The 13,398-nt window shown below is 42.2% G+C and overlaps 1 protein-coding gene across 17 annotated transcripts in view; it reads left to right on the forward strand.

Annotated features, from left to right (window-relative positions):
* MYCBP2 (MYC binding protein 2) overlaps nt 1–13,398 on the forward strand; it is a 216,164-nt gene that overhangs the window by 43,553 nt on the left and 159,213 nt on the right. For all 17 annotated transcript variants that reach the window (XM_085215694.1, XM_085215695.1, XM_085215696.1 and 14 more), the window contains exons 5-8: nt 8,201–8,397; nt 8,610–8,852; nt 9,092–9,163; nt 12,913–13,009. In XM_085215694.1, the coding sequence (XP_085071820.1) occupies nt 8,201–8,397; nt 8,610–8,852; nt 9,092–9,163; nt 12,913–13,009 (609 nt within the window). The remainder of the gene's footprint in view (nt 1–8,200; nt 8,398–8,609; nt 8,853–9,091; nt 9,164–12,912; nt 13,010–13,398) is intronic.

Consider the following 13,398-nt stretch of genomic DNA (forward strand, 5'->3'; position numbering starts at 1 on the left):
CCAAGGTGACCTGATAATGGCCTTTCAGTATGTAAAGGGAAATGACAGGAAAGAAGGGGACAAATTCTTTAGCAAAATCAGTTTTGATAGAATGCGAGTAAATGATTTCAAGCTTAAAGAGGGTAGATTCAGGTTAAATATAAGGAAGAAATCTTTTAAAGTGAGGGTGGTGATGCACAAGAAAAGGTTGCCCACTGATGTGCTTGGTGCCCCACCCCTGGAGAGTTTCAGGATGAGCCTGGATAAGCCCTAGGCAACCCGATTTATCTGTGCATGTCCCTGCTCATTGCAGAGGAGTTGGATTAGATGACCTTTAATCGTCTCTTCCACCTCTAAGGATTCTGTAGCTCTGTGATTTTACGAAACTGCTTAACACGTGCCAACCAATGCCTACCTGGTCCCTGAGCAGTCTTAGCCCCCCTGGCCAACTCTTCCATTTTATGGTTTCCTCATATGATCTCATGTGGTATGGGATATCGATTTGGCCAGGTTAGGTAAGCTGACCTGTTACTGTTTCCTCTCATCTCCTTGTGCTCTCTAAGGTTCCCTTTCTGCCAGAACAGTACAAGAAGCTGAAATGTCCTTGGCTTTGTTCAGTGCTGCTCCACAGCAACTAATACTTTCGTGTGTTACCAGTTTCGTTTTTTTCCCAAAGCCAAAACATTGCATCATACTAGATGCTCTGAAGAGAAAATGAACTCTGTCCCAGCTGGATCCAGAGCATGCTTCCTCTCTGCTACTTCTTGCTCACGTTCTTCCATGACACACTGCTACAGCATGGAGTCCTTCCCACAGGATGCAAGTCCTTCACAGATTGCTTAAACATGGACTGATGGCGATGGTTCTTCAATCACAGAATCATAAAATGGCCTGGGTTGAAAAGGATCACAATGATCATCGAGCTTCAACCCCCCTGCTGGGTGCAAGTTTGCCAACCATTAGACCAGGCTGCCCAGAGCCACATCCAGCCTGACCCTGAATGCCTCCAAAGACCCACAATCTCCTTAGGCAACATGTTCCAGAGTGTCACAACGCTATCTGTGAAAAACTTCCTCCTAATATCTAACCTAAAATCTTCCCTGTCTCAGTTTAAAACCATTCCCTCTTGTCCTGTCACTATCCATCCATCCTCATAAACAGCCTCTCTCCCTCCTCTTTATATGCTGTATTCAAGTACTGAACGGCCACAATGAGGTCTCCCCAGAGCCTTCTCTTCTTCAAGCTAAACAAGCCCAGTTCCTTCAACCTTTCCTTATAAGAGAGGAGACAATCACTTCCCTCTCTCTGCTGGCCACCCCTTTTTTAATGCAGCCCAGAACACAGTTAGCCTTCTGGGCCTGCTGGCTCATGTCCAGCTTCTTGTCCACCAGCAGCACCCTGCAAATGGCCTTACTGAACCTCACTAAGTTTTCCTGGGCCTACTTCTCTAGCCTGTCCAGGTCTCTCTGGATGGCTTCCCTTCTCTCCAGTGCATCGACTGCAATGTGTTCAGCTTGGTGTCATCCGCAAGCTTGCTAAGGGTGCACTCAATCCCATCGTCTGTCATTTATGAATTTAACTAAATCAAATAAAATGAGAGAGACGAGTCAAACCACAATAGCGTGAGGGAAAGCATGTGCTTTTCTCCACGGCGAGCTGAAACGGCTGAGCTAGAGCCAGATGGAGAGGGGCAGTTGCTTGGGCCCTGTCTGGAGCTCTACCCCGCTTCCTCTTCCCACCAGGTCCTCCGGGGATTGCCGCCCCCTCCCCTCGCATCCGGATATTCAAAGTGCCCATAAAAGGCAGTAAATGGAACCAGAAATCGTTAACTCCCACTAGTCCACATGATGTTCTGATGTGGAATACTGATTAAAAAAAAATCACAAAACCACAACCTTCCACCCCTTATTCCACATCACACATCATGCTTAACATATATCTACGTACAAACAAATAATAATAAACACGCATTACATATATGCATATCTATATACATATATATGTATGGAATCACTGAGTGCACTCCCCCAGCATCAAATCCTCTTGTGGTACACACTGGATGTCCCCATTTTTCTCCATCACCCATCAAGTGGTACCAGGTCCCTGTGCAGAAACAGTTCCATGGAAAGGTTTGCCCTTTCCAGAAGCTGGAAGGACCCAAGCCACTTTTCCCAACATGCTTTTTACATGTTCCTCAGGGACCTTATCTCCCTCTACAGTATGTAGGGAGCTGGACTGGGTAGGACCATCTCGACTGACCGATCCTCTGGTGTTGACCAGCCAGGCTGCTTCTGCCAAATACTTCTCCCAGTGCTTAAATGTTCCACCACCCATTGCTTTTAACATGGTTTGTAACAACCTGTTGTAGCGTTTGATCTTACCAGAGGCTGGTGCATGATAGGGGATATGATAACTCCATTCAATGCCATGTTCTCTGGCCCAAGGATCCACAAGTGAATTTTTGAAATGAGTCCCATTATCGGACTCAATTCTTTCCGGGGTGCCATATTGCCACAGGATTTGTCTCTCCAGACCTAATATGGTGCTTTGGACAGTAGCGTGGGGTACTGCATATGTTTCAAGCGACCCAGTGGTTGCCTCCACCATGGTAAGCCCATAACGCCTACCACTGCAAGATCGTGGCAAGATGATATAATCAATCTGCCATGCTTTTCCATATTTGTACTTTTGCCATCGCCTTTCCCCCCAGAGGTTTTATCCTCTTGGCTTGTTTAATTGTGGTGCATGTGTCACAGTCATGAATGATTTGTGCAATAGCATCCGTAGTTAAGTCCACTCCTTGATCCTGATTCCTGAATGGCTGAAGTTTCCCGTCTGCGCTCATTGTGTAATCAGCGCAATCCACTTACTCCAGGTGGCATCAGTTGCATGATGGGTGGAGGGAACCTTTCCTTTAAACATCCAGTTCAGCACTGGCAGTCAAGGTGCCAGAAGGAGCTGCGTTTCAGTGCCAATTACTTCAGAAGCGGCCCGAACCCCCTCAGATGCAGCTAGGATCTCCTTTTCAGTTGGAGTGTAGCCCTCTTCCGACCTCCTGTGTGCTCTACTCCAAAATCCCAGGGATCGGCCTTGGGTCTCTCCTGACATTCCTTGCCACAAACTCCAAGTGGGATCTTTCTCTCCAGCAGCAGTGTAGGGGATATTCTTTACATCCTGTCTCATCCGTACTGGCCCTAGGGCCACGGTACAGGCTATCTCTTGTTTAATCTGTTCAAAAGCCTGCTGCTGTTCAGGACCCCAGGCGAAACTGTTCTTCTTTTGCGTCACCTGATAGAGGGAGAAGAATGCATTGGCAATGCCAATGGTGGCATGCCATTTGGCTGCTTTTGACTCCAGTTCATACTGGAGTTCTAACATGTCCGGCACAGCAGCGCTCAGTGGGGGTGCGACTTCATCCAGGCCGCAGTAGTCTACCGCCAGCCTCCATTCTCCACTGGCTTTATGCACCGGCCATATGGGGCTGTTAAAAGGCGATTAAGTTTTGCTGATCACTCCCTGACTCTCAAGCTGACAAATCAGCTTACGAATGGGGAGCAAGGAATCCCTGTTGGTGCGGTACTGTCGTCTGTGCACTGTTGTAGCGATGGGTACCTGCTGCTCTTTTACCTGTAGTAACCCTACAACAGATGAGTCTTCTGACAGACCAGACAAGACAGACAGCTGCTTACAGCGGCTATTTCAAAAGCCCATTGGTATCCTTTGGGATCCTTGACAAACCCCTTCTAAGATAATCTATACCGAGTATGCATGGAGCCTCCTGTCCAGTTACTATAGGATGCTTCTGACAGTTTTTTCCAGTGAGGCTTAGTTCCACCTCCAACACAGACAATTCTTGAGAGCCCCCAGTCACTCCAGAAATATAAATCAGTTCCATTCTGTCCCTTTATAACTCGAGGGCATCAGAGTGCACTGGGCACCAGTGTCCATCAGTACTTTTTATTTCTATGGTTCTGATGTGCCAGGCCATGGAATTTGCACAGTCCCATACACTCTATTATCCCTTTCCTCCTCCTGGCTTTGTTACCTGCAGTAACAGGAGCAACTTCAGTAGTGGCTGATCTGCTTTGTAATTCTCTCACCTGTGCTGGTAGTGAAGGAGTGGGTTCATCATTGCAGTTCTTCATATTCTCTCCATGCTCACATAAGTAGCTACAGAGGGCAGCACAAGGCATAAATTTACTGCAGTCCTTCACTCGAGTAGGGGGGCATTTGCCTTTGATAGCTGAGACTTTAACCAGTTCAACCAGCTCCTTCAGCAGATTCTTTTGATCATCCTGGTCTTCATGGGGTGTTTCTGACATTGCCACAGGTTCATCACGATTGATCACTATGGACAATTCCTCCTGCATGCTATTCTGGCCCTTTTCCATTTTATCTAGTCTTTCTGCCATTTGGCAGATGGCTGATAAGGAAGATTGTTCCAATCTTTCAAGTGCAAGAATCAGTTCAAAAATTGGGGGTCTTCTGCCTAGGTCTTCATATCTATTGGTCATTGCAAACAGTGAACTGGCATACCTTTCCGGTGCTGTTCTTGTGAGCTTATGCCAATTTCCGGTGTACTCGCTGTTCTCTCGGAATCATGGTCCTGGTGTGGATTGTTAGAAACAAACTCAGAATCATACAGCCGTAGTTGAAATGCTGTTTCTCTCAAATACAGGATGCCTTTCTCAACAGTATTCCAGCTTTTCATCCCAGGCTCCAGCTCGGTTCTGAAGGGATATCTTTCCTTCACAGCTAATAACAGTCATTCCCAGGGGGTGGCGACTCCATCCAGATATCTACTAATCCCTCTGTCAACAGCTGAATCTCGAGCGATGTTTCCTAGTTGGTGGGCTTCATTACTATTTAGGGACACGCTACCAGCCCCGTTGTCCCAACACCAAAGCAACCAGGTGACAACAGTTTCACTCAGATGTCTCATAAACTCCTTTTTTATGTCTTGGATTTCAGTCATTTTCAAGGATCAACGAATAGTGGTAACAGTGACTCCCTCCTCATCACTCTCCTGTCCATGTTTCTTAATTTTCTTGGTTGCCTTTCTCGGTGGTGGTGGTTTTGAGGAGTTCCCCTTGCCTGGATCTTCCTCTATTTCCTCTGCTTCTTCTTCCCATTCTAAACATGAGGACACCCATTTCCATTTCTAGCCTTCCACAAGGACAGCTGACATTGATACTGGTGCCTCCTGCGATTGATCAAGATTTACTTGGATGTTTCCCGTTTTGGTTCACATCTCGGTTTGGATACTCTCTCTCTCTCCACGAAAGTGTTATATAGAGCTCAGTAAGCACAAGCCAAGCCCCGAAAAAGCTGTTCCTCTGAGATCTTTCTGAGCTGCACCTAACCCAAATGCTCGCTTAGTTCCTCAGGGTCCCACAGGTGTTCAAGAGTAAAATCCCATGACACCGGGGGTCCCCACGCTTCTAATCTCTTTCCTAAACCTCTCCATATTCCCTGCCACTCCACATCCTCTGGTTTCAGGGAAAGCTTCTTCCACATAATGTAAAATACCATTGCAGAGAACACATGCAGAGAGACTGACAGCAGTGACAGCACAGTACCTAAGCTGGCACCCTGAACATGCATAAGGAACTGGGAAGAGCACCTGGAAACCAGTCCAAACATCATATTGTCTGTTAGATTAGCCAGGGAACCAGTCAGGTATCTCCATCAGTGCCCTTAACTGACTATACATACGTGCCAATCTGAAACAGAATATGAGGAGCTTAAAAAGGAACCAATATGTTCCAAGGAACACAAGAGTCCTTAGTCCTCTATATGTTGCTCTTAAGATGAAGTAAAAAACCATAGTTGCCCACATCCATCCTCCACCAATAGTTGTCACGGGGTTATCCTTAGATGTAAGTCCATGACAGGGGGGCACAGGCCCCGGAAAAAAAAAAAAAAAAAAAGAAGAGGTACTAACGGTTTGCCGCGACCCGGCCGGCCCCAGACTGCGTGCGCTCTGGGAGAGGGGGAAGGGCAGAGAGCTAGCCGATAGTTTTAATGAAGAGAAAACACAATGACAACTATCCGAGCAGAAGTGGTAATTTCCTGAATCTAACTAAATCAAATAAAATGAGAGAGACAAGAGTATCCAAAATGCAAGTCAAACCACGGGAAAGCACGTGCTTTTCTCCGCGGTGAGATAAGACGGCTGAGCTGAGGCAGACACTCAGGCCCTGTTCAGAACTCCACCCCACTTCCTCTTCCTGCCAGGTCCTCCGCGAATGCCGCCCCCTCCTCTCCCATCAGGATACTCAAAGTGCCCATAATAGGCAGTAAACAGAACCAGAACATTAACTCGTTAACTCCCACTAGTCCACATGATGTTCTGCTGTGGAATACTGACAACAAATAATCTCAAAATCACAACAAAGATGTTGAAGGGCACTGGTCCCAAGAGCAACCCCTGATGGATACCGCTTGTGATCGGCCTCTACCCTGACAGAGAACCATTGATCACAACCCTTTGGCTGCATCCAGCCAGCCAATTCCTAATCCATCCAAAGTCCATCCTTCAAAATCCGCACCTCTTCAATTTAGAGAGAAAGATGTGGTGAGGGACCTTGTTAAAGACCTTGCAGAAGTCCAGGTAGATGACATCCACCGTTCTTCCCCCATCCAGAAAAGCTATCACTCCATTCATAGAAGGCCACTAGATGGGCAGGCAAGATCTGCCCTTGGTGAAGCCATGCTGGCTGTCTCAAATCACCTCTTTATCTCGCATGTGCCTTAACATAGCTTCTAGGAGGATCTGCTCCATGATCTTCCCAGGCACAGAGGTGAGACTCACTGGCCTGTAGTTCCCTGGGTCTTCCTTTCTCTCTTTCTTAAAAATAGGAGTAACATTTCCCTTTTTCCAATCACCGGGGACTTCACCAGACAGCCATGGTTTTTCAAAGATGATGGAGAGCAGCTCTGCAACCACCTCAGCCATCTCTTTCAGAACCCTAGGATGGATATCATCTGGCCACATGGACTTATACAGGTTCGGTTTCATGTGGAGGACTCAGACTTGTTCCATCATTACAGTGGGACGGAAACCACTTCCCACACCCTCACCTAGAGGCACATGGTCCTGGCAGACATGGGAAGTCTGACCACCTGTGAAGACTGAGGCAAAGCACTCATTGAGTACCTCAGCTTTTTCTGTGTCTGAGGAAGGCAGTCCCCAGTTAGCTTTCATTGAGGGGAACAAGAACTGCTTAAGAACTGCTTCTGCATGAATCTATTCCTGTGGCATACTGTAGTCCTTCTGGAATAGACTATATGAGCATGGGTCTCACACAGACTGCAGCTTTCTTCTGTCCACATCCACCTGCCACAGTACTGTTTTTCATGTGCTGCAGGCTTACGGACTGCTCCACCATAAGCTTCTCTATGGGCTGCAGGGAACTTCTCTGACACCTGCACTGTTGGCTGCCCTCCTTCTGAATTGACTTTGATGTCTGCAAGGCTGTTTGTCTCACATTGCTCACTTTTCTCTTGCAGTTGCTGTCACTGTGCTTTTCCCTTAAATGTGCTTTCCCAGAGGCATAGACAGCATCACTCATGACTCTGTTCTGTCCAGATGTGGCCAAATGTGTCCCTTTTAGAGCAGTTGAAATTATCTCTAATCACAGGCCACCCCTGCAGCCCTCCACTATGAAAACTTTGCCACATATTTCAGTGTGCACAAGAATTGAAGTAGATTTCTGTTCACACCTTGATTCTTACAGATATTCAGACTGTCAGGCATTGTGAACAGTACTTGAAAAATGGCATATGATCCAAAATAATTTTCAAGCTGTAACTTGAAATGCTTATTTCTGAAGAATGGGGTATGTTCTAATATGGGTGTAATGATCATAAAGATTAGGCAAGACCTGTGGAAACCTACACATCATCTTAATGATGAGATAGACTGGAAGGCAGGTAAAGTAACTCCTTCATCACTTGTTGTTATGTTCAGTTATATCAGAATGACTTCAGATTTTTTTTGTTCTTCCTTGTGATTTATAGGCTTATTTTTTCTGGATGAAAAAGAAAGTCAGGTTAAGGATGATTAGTTTAGGCTTAACTAAACTCTCTGAAAGTAAGGATAAGCTTAATGACTGAGGAAAGATACCATGTATTTTCTAGGTTCAAATTAATTTCCTGTTGATTGGCAAATTGCTTAGTATAGTTTTGTGATGTGTCTGTTGCTTTTCTTTTTTTGCAGAATCCCTGTTTCAGCTTCTTCTGGAGATAACTGTCCGTAGCACAGGAATGAGCGACAGTACAGGGCAGTCCTTAACAGCACTTTCCTGCGCTTGCCTCTTCAGTTTGGTAGCTGCATGGGGAGAGACAGGAAGAACATTGCAAGCGATCTCTGCTATCCTCACCAATAATGGCAGCCACGCATGTCAAACTATTCAGGTTGTGTACTACAACTTCTTCATATCTGGAAATTTTGTGTATATGAATTCTGATATCTAATGTGCAAATTCAGTTTTTTCATTTTTTTCTTGCTTTTTTTTTTTGAGGTAAAAAGTAGGTATTTCTTTCTGCCTCTTGAGTTGGAGATAGAACTGAAAATAGTATTTTTAAAAATAGTCATGTTTTTTCACTATTTCTTTTACTGTTTTTAGGTGCCAACAATTTTAAATTCTCTTCAGCGGAGTGTACAGGCAGTTTTGGTGGGCAAAATCCAAATCCAGGACTGGTTCAGTAATGGGATAAAGAAGGCAGCCTTAATGCACAAATGGCCACTGAAAGAAATATCTGTAGATGAAGATGACCAGTGCCTACTTCAGAGTGATGGTTTCTTTCTCTATCTCTTATGTAAAGATGGACTTTACAAGATTGGCTCTGGATATAGCGGGACAGTGAGGGTAATATTATTTCTTGTATGGTGAATGATAGCTAAAATACAGGTTTTTAAGATGACCCAATTCCACTGAGAATCTTTTGTAGTTTACAGTTTGTCTATTTTTTTTCTGATTATTTTTGTGAGTTTTACAGTATTTTGTTATAGTTTACTTTTCTCAATATGTTGTTCAGTTTATAAATGATTATTTATATAATTGTTATTCTGAGATTTGCTTAACAATTTGAATTTTCTGCTTTCCAGGGCCATATATACAGTTCTACATCTCGCATCAAAAACAGAAAGGAAAAAAAGTCTTGGTTAGGCTATGCTCAGGTAGGTGAATACTTGAAACGTAACACATAATGCTCTCCACTCTCCACAGAGTAATTCAAGTAAAGCGTGACCTAAAGTAAGAAGCTTACGCAGAAATTGTATTGCTCCTTTGGCTTATCTTATTATTTGTTACTGACTTCTAAATTATTGTGGAAGATTACATTCATCTATAAGATATTCTTTGAAAGGAATAATGGAAAGTGGCATTTATTTACTTCGTCATTTCTTGTCACTTTTCAGACATGATTTAACATTTTTTATTTATGAATTGTGCAATCACACTTCATTATTTAAGAAGTACATGTCGATTAAGTTGGTGGATATAAAACTCCATTGCAACAAAGTACTGTAAGAAATGCTTATAATAGCTATTTGCAAAAATGAATTGTTTTTAATACATTTACAGCAAAATACAGAAATATTGTTTTGATTGACTGAGGATTGAGGGGTGCATAAACCATGAGGAGACATATTGTTGGTCTTAACTCCAGGAAATTTTAGCTGCGTTTGGATGCTTTGGTTTGTTTAGGGTCAGTTTATGAAGAATCAAGAAACTTTTCTTACACTGTTGCAGTTCATTATAGAAATAGTTTTGATGTGTGTTTTTTGTTTGTCTTGTTTGCAGAATCCTATTTTTAGCACTGGATGTTTTCAGAAAATACATACATTGAGAGAACTTTGAGTTTTCTAAGTTTTTGAACTAAATTTTTACTGTGTGTTTACTATTAACCAAGTGATCTCATTATCCTTGTGTGAAACTGTATATATCCTTGCCATAACTTCAGAAATTACTGCTATTATCACAGTTATCATATATTTGTATGTATTTATATATATTTATATGAGTGTTGATTATTTTTTTTAGTAGTAAAACAGATATGTTATCTAAAGGTACACCAGTGCAGTACAAATGCATGATGATGGAGCCTTTTTTTATCACTCTGGAAAGGATTAGGATCCATACAGTTTCTCTGTATATGATTACACATTTGCGCAGTCTGTACATAGCTATAAATACATTACATGTTATTCTTTGCATGCTTATACAGCTGTATGCAATCACACAGCAACTGTGCCCAAGCAAAGGTACTGGTAGTTGTTTAAAGTTAGTCAGGGAGGTTATGTATACGTGCACAAGTTTCATTTACTTACGAATGTACAAATTTACAAATGAATAAGAGTGTCCTCAGTCTCATTTCCTTTCAGGTGCTTGCTCAAGTCAGCTCAAGTTCAAGTGATTTTTCTTATTTAATCATGCAAATCATTTTTAACTAAAGCTTTACTAGCTACATTAATGCTGTTCACTTTTTCCTAGTCTGCGTAGTTTGTTTTTTTCCCCTCATCCCAGGTTGATTTATCCAGAAAAATTTAAATAGTTTAGAAGGAAGAAAGAGAGTGAGTTAGAGCTATCTATCTGTCTGTATAAGTTAGGTGATTAATTGGAGTCTGAATATGGCAAACAAAGATATTTTGAGGCTAGGCCTTAGTGACTAGACTGTAAAATGCATCCATTTTTTAGATGTGTAGAATCCCCGCCTGAGATCAGTCATGCTTCAAGCAAATGTAAGCCATTGTCAAATCTCTTAGTATGACGCTGCCATTATCAGAATCGTCATTTAGTCATTATTCAAATTGGCTTGTGGAAACCTCCACGTGGATTCTAATTTGCTTGGCCTCAGTTGCATTTAATGGATATATTCATAAGTGCCATTAAGAAGAGAAAATTATCTTTTTCTTTTTCTGTAGCTGCTTTTGTAGCAGAAATTTTTTCTAAATGTGGTTTCCCCAAGTGTTCCTATCCTGCCTTTAACATCTTTGAAAGGTTCCTAGGCATTGCAAGATCTAAAAAGATAGAACAAAGTGGCCAGGTGCCCCTAATATGCAAATAGCTCTTACAATTCTTATACAGAACTGTGGGCTTATGCAAGTTATCTGAAGAAGTGAAATTAAAGATTAAATTGAAGCAAAACATAGAATCATTAATGATGGAAAAGACCTCTAAGATCATCTAGTCCAACGGTCAACCATCACCGCTGTACCTGTTAAACCATGTCTTTAAATGCCACATGAACAAGTTTCATGAACACCTCTAGGGATGATAACTCTACTTCCCTGGGCTTCTGAATGCTTTCAGAGAAGAAATTTTTCATAACACCCAACCTGAACCTTTCCTAGTACAACTTGAGGCAATTACCACTTGTCCTATTGCTAGCTACCCAGGAAAAGAGGCTGACCCCAACTTCTCTACTTCTTTCAGGTAGTTGTAGAGAGTGATAAGGTCTCCCCTGCATCTCCTTCAGATTAAACAATCTCAGTTCCTCATAAGACTTGTATTCCAGACTGTTCACCAGCTTCATTGCCCTTCTTTGGACACACTCCAGGGCTTCAATGTCTTTCTTGTAGTGAGAGGCATCACCAGTGCTGAGTACATGAGGATGATCACTTTCCTGGTCTACTGGTCCTGCTGGTTACGCTATTTCTGATACAAGCCATGATGCAATTGGCATACCTGGGCATACTGCTGGCTCATGTTTAGCTCGCTGTCAACCAACATCCACAGATCCATTTCTCCATACAGTTTTCCAGCCACTCTACCCCAAGCTTGTAGCATTGCATGGGGTAGTTGTAACCAAAACGCAGGACTTGGCACTTGGTCTTGTTGAACTGTATCCCTCCCACTGACCTTAGCCCATCAATCCAATCTGTCCAGATCCCTGTGTTGGACCTTCCTATCCTTAGGCAGATCAACACTTCCTCCCACTTGGTGTCATCTGCAAACTTACTGAGGGTGCACATTGTCTTCTGGAGTTCAGTTCAACAATAAAGATATTAAACAGGACAGTGAACCCCTGGAACTGGTCACCAGCTGGATTTAACGCCATTCAACCACCAGTTGCTGGGCCTGGCCATCCAGCTAGTTTTTTACCTGTGAGGCATATACCTGTCTAAACCATGATAAGCTGACTATTTTTCCAGGAGAATGATTTGGGAAACAGCTTTATTTATAATAAAGTCAAAGGCTTTATTAACGTCTAACTACAACGTATTTGACTGTGTTAATATGCTCATTCAAAGTTATAAGTTAAAAAATGTAAATGTGAGATTCAGATAGTTAAATCTTTTTTTAGAAGAAGCCAGCTGAGCTGGTGACTGAGAAACTTAAAGACAAAAGCAAACAAACAAGAAAGAAAACTAAAAAATCCACATATGAACATAGAGAAGATAATTTGATATAACAAACATTGATTTGGACTGCTGACTAGACAGATAATTTTGAAGAGATTAAGATATTCTACCTGTGGAAAAACTAGAAGAGGAAATCATTAGTCCTGAATACATCCCTTCCCCTAGGTTTGGTTAGGAGCTGGGAGGTAAACAATATAATAACTCATTGTATGTAAAATTCTCGATTGTGGCTGCTGTCACCAAAATCATCATGTACTTCAAAGAATTTCTTTCATGAAGAGTTTAAAAAGCTCTCTCTAGTGGGAGTCAAGGTACTTAATTAACGTTTTTGAAAAATTCTCTAGTCTTTTAATATACTTACAGAAGCTGTGTATGAGTTATCAGCATGTGGATTGAAGTGTGCAGAAAGTGTGGAGAGTGCCAAATTTCTAGTTTTTATCCTACAATTTTACTAGTGACAAAAAAGTTGAATATCAAAACAAAGCATATTTTGTTTTTCTGACAATACCTTTTGATGTATCTGAGCATATTTTCATACCAATATGTATTCTTACTTTTACTAGGGCTATTTATTATATAGAGATGTGAACAATCACAGTATGACAGCCATAAGAATAAATCCTGAAACTTTGGAGCAGGACGGTACAGTTGCTTTACCAGGTAAGAACCTGTAGATACGAGAAGACGGTTATGTATTTTCAGATAAGCAGAAGAGAAATCAAGATAGATTTTGAGAATGGAGAGAAACTGCTTTTTTATGCCTTTGATTTTCTGCACTAGACCAGTTGTAGTATTTCATTTAGAGATCTTGCATCTACTCCAAATGCTACAGGAAGAATATTTTATTTTTAAAGAATGTGTAGTTATCTTAATTGAAGGACTAAGAGCTCAATTCCTGCTTGAAGAATTTTTACTTGTTTCTGGTTTGAACTTTTGAGCATTTCATATAGGTGCAGCTTTGTTTTTAGTATATATTACATGGAGGTAGTCCAAACTGAGGGAAGTCATTTGTTTTATATATAGGCAGAAACAGATCCCAAAAACCGAAG

This window comes from Meleagris gallopavo, chromosome 1 (genome assembly GCF_905368555.1).
Source record: "Meleagris gallopavo chromosome 1, MGAL_WU_HG_1.1, whole genome shotgun sequence".
In the NCBI taxonomy this organism is placed as follows: domain Eukaryota; kingdom Metazoa; phylum Chordata; class Aves; order Galliformes; family Phasianidae; genus Meleagris; species Meleagris gallopavo.